The sequence below is a fragment of the Rutilus rutilus genome (genome assembly GCF_951802725.1).
Source record: "Rutilus rutilus genome assembly, chromosome: 8".
In the NCBI taxonomy this organism is placed as follows: domain Eukaryota; kingdom Metazoa; phylum Chordata; class Actinopteri; order Cypriniformes; family Leuciscidae; genus Rutilus; species Rutilus rutilus.
The window spans coordinates 21,555,946-21,570,998 of NC_140222.1; the positions used below are offsets into that span (position 1 = coordinate 21,555,946).

The 15,053-nt window shown below is 45.1% G+C and overlaps 1 protein-coding gene across 1 annotated transcript in view; it reads right to left on the bottom strand.

Annotated features, from left to right (window-relative positions):
- The window catches only part of stab1 (stabilin 1), a 37,242-nt gene extending 31,360 nt beyond the window's left edge, over window positions 1-5,882 (bottom strand). Inside the window, exons 1-9 of the mRNA XM_084415907.1 lie at window positions 5,587-5,882; window positions 3,653-3,783; window positions 3,458-3,573; window positions 3,065-3,150; window positions 1,996-2,065; window positions 1,807-1,902; window positions 1,594-1,704; window positions 482-669; window positions 256-386 (exon numbers count right to left, since the gene is read on the bottom strand). Of these exons, the coding sequence (XP_084272033.1) occupies window positions 256-386; window positions 482-669; window positions 1,594-1,704; window positions 1,807-1,902; window positions 1,996-2,065; window positions 3,065-3,150; window positions 3,458-3,573; window positions 3,653-3,783; window positions 5,587-5,640 (983 nt within the window). The 5' untranslated portion in view covers window positions 5,641-5,882. The remainder of the gene's footprint in view (window positions 1-255; window positions 387-481; window positions 670-1,593; window positions 1,705-1,806; window positions 1,903-1,995; window positions 2,066-3,064; window positions 3,151-3,457; window positions 3,574-3,652; window positions 3,784-5,586) is intronic.
- Window positions 5,883-15,053: the final 9,171 nt, after the last annotated feature.

Genomic DNA, 15,053 nt, shown 5'->3' on the forward strand with positions numbered 1-15,053 from the left:
TTTAACTAAATCATCCAGATGCATCACGGCAATGAAAAATGTGATGTAAAATGTCTTGAAACATGTGAAAAATATTGCAATGAACTAAAAAAATGTGCTTCATTTTCATTTAACAAAATATAATTGAATATGTTTTTTATTCTGATTTTGGATGAAATTTGACCTGAACGTGTTTTGGAAAGGTTTCGTGAGATTCTCTCAGTGAATAGTGTGGCACTGTCGTATTATTATTGTGAGGGAAGCACCGGGACAGACCTGGGCGAGCCGTTGGAGTTCACCTCGCAGCGAGCGCTGCTGTGGCATGAGCCCGGCGTACAGACAGGTTTTGGCATGCAACCCTTGGACGGGTCAGGTGACTCTGATCCGGGCAAACACACACACTTCGACTGGAGAGGAAACGCACACAAATCTCATATAACAAACAACACTGAATTCTACATTAGCTTCAGATTCAAATTCCATCCCACAATGCACTGCTCACCTTATTTGGGCCTGTAAATTCACAGAGGGTGGACTCCACAGGACAGCCTCCGTTATTAGCGTCGCAGGGGTTGATGGGAACGCAGTGATATCCGTCTCCCTTGAATCCCTCTTCACACTCGCATTGAAACTTCCCACCGCTAAATGAACATTTAGCGTTCACGTCACATATTCCTGGCGAACACACACCTGGAACAGGGTAGAAAAGATGATGGATAGGGACTCGCCTCTTTTGTATTTAAAGGTACACTATGTAACTTTTGGCCCTCTAGTGGTAAAAAAAAAGACTGCATTTTGCGGAAGAACATTGTTTTGGTTGTGCTTCGGCTCTGCGTGACGGAAGGGATCTCAAGCTGACTAGCTGAAGACGTTACTGTAGCTTTACCCATTAATATACACGGTACTTCCTTGTAAATAAATTCCAGTACAGCGCTACAACAACCATAATGAAACGACCCTTCACAATAGATAATGCTTCACAATGAACTCTGTTTGAGAGCTACATGTGACAGTTTATCTGTTCAATAAAAGACCTTACTCATCTGTTGAGTAATAAAAACGGCATTTATGCGTCGCTTTTACAACATTTCAAATCCCTCAGTTCTCGCCATCTCTGAAAAGCCAAGCCAATGTTGATTCTTGTTTTATTACGAGCTCTGTCGCGTGATTCTCTGGAGGTTTGAGATTTAACAGCCCCATGTCAACCTTTCCCACTTGTTGTGACAACTAACCTCTGACACTCCCACATCATACACGCGTCAAAGTAGCCGGAGCAACTTTTCTCTATTTACAGATATGACGAGACACGCGCGGGCGAGTGACGCACCGTATGTACGCAATTTCCCGCAAAAAAACATCCCGACAGTTTTAAAATATAAACACTTATAATAGGCTCACCATAGTTAATCAGGGTAAGACAAAAACACGTTTGGGAAGAAGGATTGATGATGTATTGACATTATTTACATTTTGTTAATTTTGAACAAAACAAAAAATGACATGGTGTACTTTTAAAATGAGAGGAAAATTAACAAAAATTTACAAAGCATGACATAAAACACTACATGTATTTATTGTTTAGCATGTAGCTAAACATCAGGGACAGGGAAGTACCTATACACTCTTGTCCGATCTTTTTGTATCCCTTCAGACATTCGCACACGGCGCCTGTGTCGTCTCCCTTACAGTATGAGTATGAAGGGCAGCTTGGACAATGTGAAGAAACTGCAGAGCAAAATCAACATAATGATATTTAACTTATAATGATATTTAATGATAAGTAGTTGTATATATTCAATGAGAAATGGGTGGATTAACTTAAATTACCTTTATCGCACTTTGGTCCTATATATGGCGGCTGACAGTAACATTCGCCATTCCCTTCGGGTCCTGAGTCACACTTTCCATTCATGCAGCTGCACTCTATAATAGTTTTACAGTTAGAACATTTTATCTTCAAAAATGGTGATTATTAACTTATTGCGATCAGAAGTTACTGTCGTACAAATAACAGACCTGAACGGCAGTGGTCTCCATAGGCATTCTTATTCAAACAGTTCTGGCACGCGAAACCTGTATATCCCTCCTGTAAAAGTGTTGATGATGATGATGATGATGATGATTATTATTATTATAAGTTACAAATAGCCCTGAACAAGACATATTTAAACAAATTTCAGCAAAAAAAAAAAACGTTATTACTGAATTAACATAAAACTGAAGAGCCTAACATTTAAAAGCATACCTCTAATTTATTATAAATTGTTTTTTTTTAGTTATTTAGTGAACATTTACTTGTCTTGCCCCAACAAAGCTTACACACAGTAGTCGCCAAAAGTGATGTCCGGAGGGGATATTTGTTTTTAACACCCCTACAAGTTCAAATGAACCATCAAAGCATGTGGAAAATGTTTTATATTTTTAAAATATTATAAATATGAGGGAAGAACAAAACACTAAATGTAATTAAGGTATTTATTTGACAAAAATATTTGGCAAAAAAAGGCAAATTACAGCTACAGGTTTTATTTTACTATTCAAGATAAAAACAAAAATCTCACAGGAAAAGTTATTATTATTATTATTTAATTTATTTTTTTAATGCATGCATTAATTCATATTAATAATAAGGGTGAAGATGTCAATTTTTCTAGGCTGGATATCACTTTTGGCCTCTACTAATAAACAAACACATAAGTGCTTGTTTATTTATTTATTTGTTTATTTATATATTTCAACCGAATTTTAAGCCACAATTAACATAAAATGTAAGTATTTGAACATAACTCAGATTTTGAAAAAAAAATTACTATAAAGTATTATTATATTATTATTTGTATTGTTATATTAGTATTATTATTTATTAATTATATTAATTGAACTAGCAACATAACTAATATAACAATTCATATAACATAACTGTGTTGCGAATTAAAAAGGTAACTCTAATTTTCTATAAATTTATATTATTACGTTTATGTTATTACTTACCCTAGCTTAAATAAAATTGAAATAAATAAATAAAGCATATATTTTAACTTTTTTTTTTTTTTTTGCATTAAAATCAAAACTCAGATGCACTTACATCACAAACACAGGTGCCATTTCCTGATTTTCCAGAATTACATGTACCATGACCATTACACGTCTGTTCTGACCAGCTAGGGCAAGCTGGAGAAACACACAGGACTGGTTAGGAAATTCATCACATAGTAGATACTTTCTTATACCCAAAGCAACTTACAGTAACTTTTCAACCTGCAGTTCTTTGTGTTACCAGCTCAGACATTTAACCATTAAGTGATATCACTGTACTTGACTAGTATAGTTCAGGAGAAACTGATAAATGGTGGCCCTAAAAAATGTAAGGACTTATCTACGGTATATATTACATATACTTGTATATTTCACATAAAGCAATGACATTCATGAATTTTTTTGTGTATCTTAAGTGTTTTTTGGGGTCATTGTAACTCACGCAAGCACAGGGGCCCCCAGAAGCCCGGACAGCACTGTTGGACTGTTGTAACCCCCTGACAGGTATGAGTGCACCCTTGCTGCTCTACCTGACGATCCCCGATTTCAACCACATAACTGAAACAGGACAATAACACATTAGACGCAAACATACTGAGCGAACGGAAAGGAAAGGGCTGGATAATCAATCACACACCTGCAGAATTCGGGGCTCTTGGTGATCTTCCTGAACCCTCTCGGGCAGACGACGGCAGCGGCGGCAGCGCAGGATGTGCAGGGAGTTTTGTTCAGGATTGTAACGGGCGAATCGCAGCGATTAGGGGCGGCCTGGAACGACAGAAACCCAAATGAGACTCAACACGAAAAATTAACAAGAATGCCAGACTCGTACACAAATCACGCAAACAGTAAAAAAAAAAATAAATCTAATCTTTCAATGCAAATCTTCACTGTGTGCTACAAAGTACCATGTTTTAGTGATGATAATTGTATGAAACTTTGATACCCCGCCAGACAGCAAAAGTGCTATGGCCCAGATCCGGCCCACATACCGCGTGGAATGATGGTCCTGTTTGCCAGATCTGGGCCACAAGCAAGTCACAGCATAGCTACATGTCAGCTATGAATGAAGCAAATAAACCAATCCTGCCCCTAATGTGGGTCACATCTCAGAATGTGAAAAATATTACTTACGATTTTTTACATGTTTTACGCCTTCATTGATTAGCATTGTTTTTAATAATACATTTGTACTTTTGTATATTCGCCAGTGATTACTGTCCCATGTCTTTGTCAAAACTGGCCCAGATATATATTATATATGTTTAAATATAATTGGGACACATTTTCTACAATGTCTGTTGGCCACTTTTGGTTTACACCCAGATTAGACTTTTTCCGAGTGTGCCGCATTTTTTCAAACGGTAGCCCACATTTGTTTTGTGATATTTGGGAAATATTCTCTATTTACCACATGGGCCACTTTAGGGTCCCATCCAGTTTGCCATAAGCAGTGGTGCTTTGCCTAAAAAGGCCCACATGTAGCTTAGGATAGTTCGACCATATTTCCTATTTTACATGTGGGCCACTTCAGGCTCACATTAATTTTAACATGTGGCCCACATCTGGATACTATCTGGGTATGTTGAGTTCAAATGTTTAGCATATTCATATACCATAGTATCTATATAAAAATACCATGGTATTATCATGGTTCAGGTCCAAATATGTTTTATTCATTATGATGGTACCATATCCATATTCACATTTCATTTACATGATCCATGTGTTATACTTGTACTAAAATTACCATGGCACTATAATTTTTCTTTGGACAAATACCATGGGATTTTTGCCCAAAAATATTGGTATAACATAGTATGAGTACAACAAAGTATAAATCAAAGTACCATGGTATTATCATCTGAAATCAGCAATGTACTGTATCAGGGTACCCCAACTTTTTGCAAGCCATTTACTTAGTATTTCCAAAAATACTATGGTATTATCCAAAAACGTATTATAAATTGAATTATACCACCCTTACAAAAATTAATGGGTCAGTAACATGTTACAGTGATCAGTAAAAAAAAAAAAAAAAAAAAAAGTGAACCTGGTACTATGACAATATAACTTTTTTAGTGGATGTACCATGGTATTCAAGGAAGTGCCGTGGCATGGAGTACCATGTAAATACTATAACACTTGGTACTACCATGATCCAAAAACTGGTGCATATTCATATAGTGTAGTATTTACATGATCATTCAAAGAATACCATGGTACAGCTTTTAACAAATCATTTAAATAGTTACTTAAAGATGTAGACTTCACTTTCAACACCTTACGATAATATATGGTACTTTGATTTATACTATTATAGATAGTATGATGGGTCTATCATACTATCTATCATAGTAATCAAAGTACCATAGTATTATCATCTGGCATTAGCAAAGTACCATGGTATTGCCACTTTTTACAAGGCGTTTACATATTATTTCAAAGAATACCACAGCATCAGCACAGAACTGTACATGTCTTAAAAGTATTATAAATTATAGCACCCTTACAAATGTATAATGGTTTAGTACCAGTACACTGATCAATTACAAAAAAAAAGCAACTTACTTGAATCTGTATAGTCCACAGTACCGTGAGTCCCAAAATGAAAAGATAAGACATGTCTAATTCCTCAAAGCCAGAAAACTCCTGAAATATTGTCAGATAACATGTAACACAAACAAAAAAGCCTCTCCCGAGACCAGCCACAATCTCCAGTCACAGGACACAACTGGATATCTCGACTTCAAACATCTCCAGAAAAACCTCTTCAGACCTTTTTGCTCATGTGCTTTCAAGGATTTGCATGTTGAGCAGCTTGACACAGAGTGAGAGAGGTTTGATATGACCACACAGCGGCAAGCAAGAGTATGGGTGAGAAAAACATCTTTTCCTGACAGGAAAATCACCGGATTTCCTCCACTGCATCGCTTCCATGTTGGTTTGGGAAGTCCATGTTTGTCAGCTGACAAGATTGCAGGGTTCAGCAGAATTTGAAAACGGTACATTGAGCATTAGCACATTTTTCTTTATCTCACAGGGGGGTCACACAGACATTTAGTGCCAGCAGAGCTAGGGTTAGAGTTAAGGTCGCCTTGTTATTTAAAGTGAGAAACCTGTGAGAAAACAAGATATTTAACAGCAACATTTGTGCATTTAGCAGCACGTTTATCTAAAATATTTTATCAGTTGCTATTTTCTGTGGGAATCCAACCCGTGACCTTGGAGTCCTTAGCGCATTCCTCTACCATTTGACCTACTGGATTGATAAAATATTTGAACAATCAAAAACTTTTATACTTCTTATTCTATTTCCCTTTAAGAGTCTTTTTAGACTTTTATTTAAGTGCACTTGTTGAAAAAAGAATAAAAATGGAATTTAAAAAGTAACATTCTATTAGATTGCAGTAGATTGAAATTGGAAAGCAGACATTCAATATAGTTAAAAACAGCAGTGTTCACTCTGCGGTTCTGCTGTGTCATCAGTTTGAGACTTTGAGAGTTCCTGCTATTGTGTCTGTCTGCTGAATAGTGAAACTATTGACAGAGATCAAAATGTTCACTTTGAAAAGAAAACAAAATGATGTGCATGTCAGGTTAAAAGTGGTCATTATTTATTTATTTATTTATTTTAAGTCTTGTTAACCCAATTTTCTTGAGGGTTTTTGTGCCCCGAAATAATTAAGAGTGTTTGCTAAATATTAAACTTTGTCATGTTTTTGAGAAGAGGTGTGCTATTACTTTTCTAAGTGATTGGACAGTTTTTGTACAGCAGATGATGAACAATGTCCTTTAAAGAGGGACTTGAGCCATATCTACAGACCAGAATATTATGAAGACTTGAGGTTGGGCTCTTTGTCGGTATGCAACCACCTAAAACACTCTAGCAAATGCATAATATTGTGCTAATAACAGTTAAAACACCTAAGAAATTGATAGAAAACTACTAAGAACACATTTGCAACCACACAGTAACACCCTGGCAAACACCTACAATGGCTTAGCAACTGCTTAGCATTGCACTGAAAACCACAGAGAAAGTCTTAGAAACCACACATAACAATCCATGAAAAAACACTCAGGAGTCAGAACATATTGGCAACTGCATAGTAACACCCTAGTAGCCGTGTAGCAATGCACTAAAATCCACTCTGAACACCATGAAAACCTCCTACAAGTGCTCAGCAATGAACTAAAAACCACAATGAAATTAGTAACTGAATAGCAATGCACAAAAAAACAAACAGAACACTTTGGCAACTGCATAGCAACTCCCTAGTAACCATATAGACCTTATGCACCAGAGAAACAAGGGCGCCGCCATCTTTGGAAAAATGTCTTTTAACTTCCGTTTTGCGGTCGCTCTGTATATTTATATGGCATTTCTGTCCAGGAGTAATTAGCTTTTTAAGTGGATTTACTTAATGTAAAGTTAACGAAAGTTATCATGAGGACTGTAATGTTTAAAGCAGATGACAAATGTAAATCGACCGGGAAGATTTTAAGCAGCGCTGAAAAGGGGCGGAGCTACATAAGGTCTATAGCAATGCACTAAAATCAAAACTGAACACCCTGAAAACCAAGTGCTCAGCAATGAACTAAAAACCACAATGAAATTAGGAATAGCAATGCACTAAAATCAAAACTGAACACCCTGAAAACCAAGTGCTCAGCAATGAACTAAAAACCACAATGAAATTAGGAACTGAATAGCATTGCATGAAAAACCACTACCTTAACAGCTGCACAGCAACACCCTAATAATTGTACAGAAATGCACTAAAACTAGTAAAAACACACTTGCTACAACATACAGTGCCCTGCTATCCACCTACAATGCCTTAGCAAATGCTCACCAATTCACTAAAACCACAGAGAAAACATTATGGCTCGTTTTCACCAAACAGGTATGGTACGGTACAGTACAGTATGGTACGCAATTATTTCCGTTTCCACTGTCAAAATTTGAGAAAGGTACCAAAATGCCGAACCGTACCGTACCACTTTTTCTGTACCCTTCCGTTGGGGTACCTAGTACGGTAGCCTACTAAAGGGTGAAGCTAGACTCACTGCAGAACGTTGATTGATTGACAGAGAATCGTCATTGCGCGTGCTACAAGGGGAATGACAACATAAGAAGCGCCTTTTTTTAAAATACAGTTGAAATATAATACTACTGTTAATGTGTCAGTTTTTCAGGCGAGAATGTAGTTGTTTAAAGCTCAAATCTGTGGTTTATTTGTAAAGATTTATGAAAATTTGATCCAGGTTGTGAGATCCATTCCAGGCGATCGTACTCGGTTACTGACGTAACCTCTGTTCTCTCTAGAGAGGGAACGAGTATTGCGTAAGTTGCTTACGCTTCGGGAAAGTCTCCTTTCTCGAGATACTGAAGCCAAAAAATTATCCTTAATTTTTAAAAATCTTGTCAACGCAGTGCGGCAGCCTGCAGACCTAGGGCAGGCGACTCGCGTGCCCATTGGCTGCTCTGCGGCAACTGCAGCAGCCTATCGCTGAGCCCTAGGCGTCACAGCCCGTCATAGGGGTGTGGCTTAGCGTATGTAAGCAGGGCTCAGAGGCTGCTTCACTGGTTTCTGTCGCATGAAGCGAAATGAGCTCGTGGCGTGAGCACGGCGGGTTACGCAATACTCGTTCCCTCTCTAGAGAGAACAGAGGTTACGTCAGTAACCGAGTACGTTCTCTTACGAGAGGTTCTCTCGTATTGCGTAAGTTGCTTACGCTTCGGGAACTCCCTTGTCAACGCCGTGCGCGCACCCAGCATCCTCTGAATGAGTCCCAGGGAAAGCCTGGGGAACGCGGAGCTGGGCAGCCAAAATAGCACAGTAAACAAGTACATACTATGGGGGCATGGAGCCAGGTCCAAACTGACACTTCCCACGTAGTGCAGCTCAACCAGTAGAGCTAAATCATACAACGTAACCCGCGCACAGACAGTGGGCTGGCTACGCGAGACTTAGACTGATAACACTTTAGCCTGCAAAGCGGGAACTTCCAGGTTGTAAAACCTAACAAATGTGGAGGGGGAGGCCCAGCCTGCCGCTGCACAAATGTCATGAATGGGAATCCCGCTGGACCACGCCCACGATGAGGCCATGCCTCTGGTGGAGTGCGCTCGAATGCCCAGTGGGCACTGCAGGTTTTTAGACGCATAAGCAACCGCGATAGCGTCCACTATCCATCTGGACAGGGTGTGTTTCGAGGCGGCGAGACCCTTGGTGCGCCCACCAAACGAAACAAAGAGCTGCTCTGAGCGCCTGGAGGTGGCAGAGTGAGAAATATAGTTTCTCAACGCCCTAACCGGGCAGAGGAGATTACTATCTGCCTCGCTGCCAGAAATCGGCAGGGCTGAGAGAGAAATAGCTTCCCATGCTTTTGCACGCATAGCTAGGGGTCGAATGGTCTCTGGGTTCAGATCGCCGCACTGCGCGGATGGGGGAACCTGTATCAGAGAGGATGGGGCGGCGCGCGCGCCGCCGGTGCTCGGACACGGGGGCTGATAAACAGAGTTGGCCAGCTGAACAGCGTTTAGTAGCTCGATCCCGGAGGATGGAGCGCGATCTGCTGTCAAACACCCCTGGCGCGAGAGCGGCGTGGGGATTATGGTGTCTGAAAGTGGGTGCGCGTGCTCGTGAGCAGGCGCAGGATTTACACTTATAACACGGCCAGTGTTTGGGAGCTTTAGAGGGTCTGTAACCCGTATGGCAGAGCGGGCAGCGGGCAGCGGGCAGGTGTGAGCACAGAGATGTGGGCACATTTACTACACTTAATGCTCGAGCGGAGTGTTTCCGCTTTAAGAGATAGCGCTCTGGACGCGTTGCCATGGGAACCCTGTCTGTGTGAAGCAGTGAACACACGGGAGTGGGCACTTTTTCTACACTTAACATCCCTTCGGCCTGAGCTGTAGCAACTTGAGGTAACTGAGTGGCAGAGCGAGCAGCGGGTAGGTGTGAGCACAGAGTTGTGGGCACATTTACTACACTTAATACTCGAGCGGCGTGTGTCCGCTTTATGAGAGAGCGCTCTGAGCGGGTTACCATGGGAACCGTACTTTTGTGAAGCAGTGAGCACATGGGTGTGGGCACATTTTCTACACTTAAAGCACTTATACTCTTTTTGAGATTTATCTGGGTCGCCGTGAAAACGTACTCGGTTACTAACGTAACCTCTGTTCTCTCTAGAGAGGGAACGAGTATTGCGTAAGCTAGCTTACGCTGCGGGAAAGTCTCCTTTCTCGAGATACTGAAGCCAAAAATTATCCTTAATTTTTTAAATCTTGTCAACGCAGTGCGGCAGCCTGCAGACCTAGGGCAGGCGAATCGCGTGCCCATTGGCTGCTCTGCGGCAACTGCAGCAGCCTATGGCTGAGCCTTGCGCGTGACGTCACGTCCAATGAGCGCGCTTGGCGCGCTTAATGCGTCACAGCCCGTCATAGGGGGTGTGGCTTAGCGTATATAAGCAAGGTACAGAGGCTGCTTCGCTGGTTTCTGTCGCATGAAGCGAAATGAGCTCGTGGCGAGAGCACGGCGGGTTACGCAATACTCGTTCCCTCTCTAGAGAGAACAGAGGTTACGTTAGTAACCGAGTACGTTCTCTTACGAGAGGTTCTCTCGTATTGCGTAAGCTAGCTTACGCTGCGGGAACACCCTTGTCAACGCCGTGCGCGCGCCCAGCATCCTGAATGAGTCCCGTGGAGAGCCCAGGGAACGCGAAGCGGAGCTGGGCGGCCAAGATACCACAGTACACAAGCACATATTATGGGGCAAGGAGCGGCACAACTGGTCCAAACTGACACTTCCCACGTAGTGCAGCTCAACACGTAGAGCTAAATCAAACAACATAGCCCGCGCACAGACAGTGGGCTGGCTACGCGAGACTTAGACTGATAACACTTTAGCCTGCAAGGCGGGAACTTCCAGGTTGTAAAACCTAACAAATGTGGAAGGGGAGGCCCAGCCTGCCGCCGCACAAATGTCATGAATGGGAATCCCGCTGGACCACGCCCACGATGAGGCCATGCCTCTGGTGGAGTGCGCTCGAATGCCCAAAGGGCACTGCAGGTTTTTGGACGCGTAAGCAGCTGCGATAGCGTCAACTATCCATCTGGATAGGGTGTGTTTCGAGGCGGCGAGACCCTTGGTGCGCCCACCGAACGAAACAAAGAGCTGCTCTGAACGCCTGAAGGCGGCGGAGCGCGAAATATAGCTTCTCAGTGCCCTAACTGGGCAGAGGAGATTACTATCTGCCTCGCAGCCAGCATTCGGCAGGGCTGAAAGAGAAATGACCTGCGCTCTGAAGGGAGTGCCCAAAATTTTGGGGACGTACCCATGCCTCGGTCTGAGAATAACTTTAGAGTCATTGGGTCCGAACTCGAGGCGCGCAGCGTTAGTGGATAACGCGTGAAGGTCTCCCACACGTTTTACTGAAGATAGTGCTATCAGAAAAACGGTTTTGAGCGTGAGGTATTTCATATCCACAGTTTCCAGGGGTTCAAAGGGATGTGCTTTCAGGGCGTCTAAGACCAGTGAAAGATCCCACATAGGAACCGAAGGGGGTCGCGGGGGGTTCATCCTTCTCGCTCCTCTAAGGAAGCGGATGACAAACTCGTTCCTTCCTAATGCGCGGCCCGGCTCTGAGATAGAGAGCGCTGAAATGGCCGCGACATAGACTTTGAGCGTGGAAGGGGACCTGCCCGCGTCCAGTAGCTCTTGAAGGAAGCACAATACTTGCGAGACCCCACATGTCTGTGGATCGAGCCCTCTGGCAGTGCACCATTTGTTAAACACCGACCATTTAGACGTGTAGAGCCGCCTCGTGGAGGGAGCTCTAGATTGTATGATCGTGTTCATCACCCCTTCTGGTAGATCAGCATGTAATTGTTGAGGCTCCACGCATGCAGAGACCAGAGCTCTGGGTGGGGATGCCAAATCGAGCCGCGGGCTTGAGAGAGAAGGTCTCTCCGCACCGGAATCGGCCAAGGGGCTGAGTCTGCCAATTGTATGAGTTCCGGGAACCAAGCTTGGTTCTCCCAGAACGGGGCTATGAGGAGCACTGTGTGGCGCGCTTTCCTGGCTCTCTCGATGACCTGAGGCAGCAGAGAGACCGGGGGAAAAGCATATAGCGGGCCGCTGGGCCATGTCTGGGCCAGCACGTCCTCGCTCTTTGAAAAGAATACTGGGCAGTGTGCGTTGTCTTTTGACGCAAAGAGGTCGACTTTCGCTCTGCCAAAGCGGCGCCACAGCGACTGGACTGTTTGGGGGTGTAGAGACCACTCCCCAGGGGGAACGTTGTCCCTGGACAGTCTGTCGGGGCCCTCGTTCAGATGGCCAGGCACATGCGATGCTCTCAGAGAGCGCAGAGAGTGCTGAGCCCATACGAGGAGGCGTTCCGTCAGGGCGCAGAGCTTCTTTGATCTGACACCGCCCTGGCGGTTCACATAGGCCACTACTGATGTGTTGTCCGTGCGGACTAGAACATGGTGACCATGGAGGAATGGGAGGAAGTGCATGAGCGCTTTCTCGACCGCGAGCATCTCTAGACAGTTTATGTGTAGGAGATTCTCCTGGTCTGACCAGCGGCCATAGACCGGTCTGCCTTCGAAGAGCGCTCCCCAACCTAGGTTGGACGCGTCTGTTGAGACAACTTTCCGGTGTGAAATCACTCCCATAGTCACTCCAGTGTGATACCATTCGGCTGCTAGCCAGGGCTGCAGGGCTGAGACACAGACCTGAGTCACTCTGATTAGCGAGCCGCCGGTCGCCCAGGCTCGATGGGATACGCGCGCTCTTAGCCAGCATTGAAGTGGGCGCATGCGCAGTAAACCCAGCTGAAGCACTGCTGCAGCTGAGGCCATATGCCCCAGGATGCGCTGAAATGCTTTCAGGGGAACCCGATTGCCTTCCTTGAAGGATGCGGCGAGGCGCTGGATGCGGCGCGCGCGCTGCTCCGACAATCTGGCCGTCATCGCCACCGAGTCCAGTTCTATTCCGAGAAAGGAAATTGACTGACGGGGCGAGAGCGAGCTCTTGGTCCAATTGACCGCTAGACCCAGACCTTCCAGATGGCTGAGAAGCGCTGTTCTGTGAGACACAAGTTCTGTCTCTGACTGCGCTAGAACAAGCCAGTCGTCCAGATAGTTCAGAATTCGCATTCCCTGACTCCTCAGGGGAGCGAGAGCCGTGTCCATGCATTTCGTAAATGTACGGGGTGCTAAAGACAGGCCGAACGGCAGGACTGTGTATTGATAAGCTCGACCGTCGAAGGCGAATCTCAAGAATGGCCTGTGACGGGGGGTTATCTGGATCTGGAAATACGCGTCTTTCAGATCGAGAGAGATAAACCAGTCTCCTGGGCGGATCTGCGCAAGGATCTGTCTGGTTGTAATCATCTTGAACGGCCGTCTCATGAGAGCCCTGTTCAGATGTCTCAGATCTAAAATAGGTCTTAATGCTCCGTCCTTCTTGGGAACGAGGAAGTAACGGCTGTAAAAGCCTGACTCGCTCAAGGAAGGATGAACCTGTTCTATGGCCCCTTTTCGCAGCAGCTTCGCTATTTCTGCTTGAAGCAGGTGCGCTGTTTCCAAACTCACTTTCGTCTCCGTCTGCGCTAGAAAGCGCGGAGGGCGACGAGCGAATTGGAGCGAATAGCCGTGTCTTATGGTGTTGAGCACCCATTCTGACGCGCCCTGAATAGCCTCCCATGCTTTTGCATGCATAGCTAGGGGTCGAATGGTCTCTGGGTTCAGATCGCCGCATTGCGCGGGATGGGGAACCTGTATCAGAGAGGATGCTCGGACACGAGGGCAGAAGAACAGAGCTGGCCGACTGTGCAGTGTCTAGTAGCTCGATCTCGGAAGATGGAGCGTGATCTGCTGTCAAATATTCCAGGCGCGAGAGCGGCGTGGGGATTATGGTGTCTGAAAGTGGGTGCGCGTGCTCGTGAGCTGACGCAGGATTTGCACTTATGACACGGCCAGTGTTTGGGAGCTTTAGGAGGTTTGCAACCTGTCTGGCAGAGCGGGTAGTGGGCAGGTGTGAGCACAAAGCTGTGGGCACATTTACTACACTTAATGCTCGGGCGGAATGTTTCCGCTTTAAGAGATAGCGCTCTGGACGCGTTGCCATGGGAACCTTGTCTGTGTGAGGCAGTGAGCACACGGGAGTGGGCACTTTTTCTACACTTAATGTCCCTTCGGCTTGAGCCGTAGCAACTTGAGGTAACTGAGTGACAGAGCGAGCAGCGAGTAGGTGTGAGCACGGAAGTGTGGGCACATTTACTACACTTAGTACTCGAGCGGTGTGTGGCCGCTTTATGAGAGAGCGCTCTGAGCGCGTTACCATAGGGATTGTACTTGTGTGAAGCAGTGAGCACATGGGTGTGGGCACATTTTCTACACTTGAAGCACTTATACTCTTTTTGAGATTTATCTGGGTCGCCATAAAAACGGCGTTTGTGTGCAGGCGAGCGAGTGCTATTACTGGCTCGTTGGCTGCGGTGTAAGCTGCTGCAGTAGCCTGAACATAGGGGACTGACAGAGCTGTGCGCTTTGATGGCGGTCCGGCCGTAGCGGGACTCAACCATCTCTTCCTCCTTGCGGATGCTAGGAGGACTTCGCGGGCTCGGGCTTCAACGCGATCTTGGGCCGCGGCGGTCTGTGACGGCTGGTCGAGCGCGACCTAGGGCGGCTGCCCTGGCGTCGCTGCGAAGCGCTGGGAGGCCGGGAAGAGCGCTGAGTAGAGCTGCGCACAGGAGGCTGAGTTTGAGGGAGGCCTGTGGCTGGGCTCGATCGGCGGGGCAGGAAGAGGTTCATAGCCTGCGACGCCTTCTGTACTTCAGAGAAACGATCCACTATCCCGCTGACCGCAGGGCCGAAGAGGCCGGTGGGCGAGAGTGGTGCGTTGAGAAATACAGCGCGCTCTGACTCACTCATCTCCGCGAGCGTCAGCCAAAGATGTCTGTCGATGACGGTGAGCGCGGCCATAGATCTGCCGATGGCTTGTGCAGCGGTCTTGGTAGCA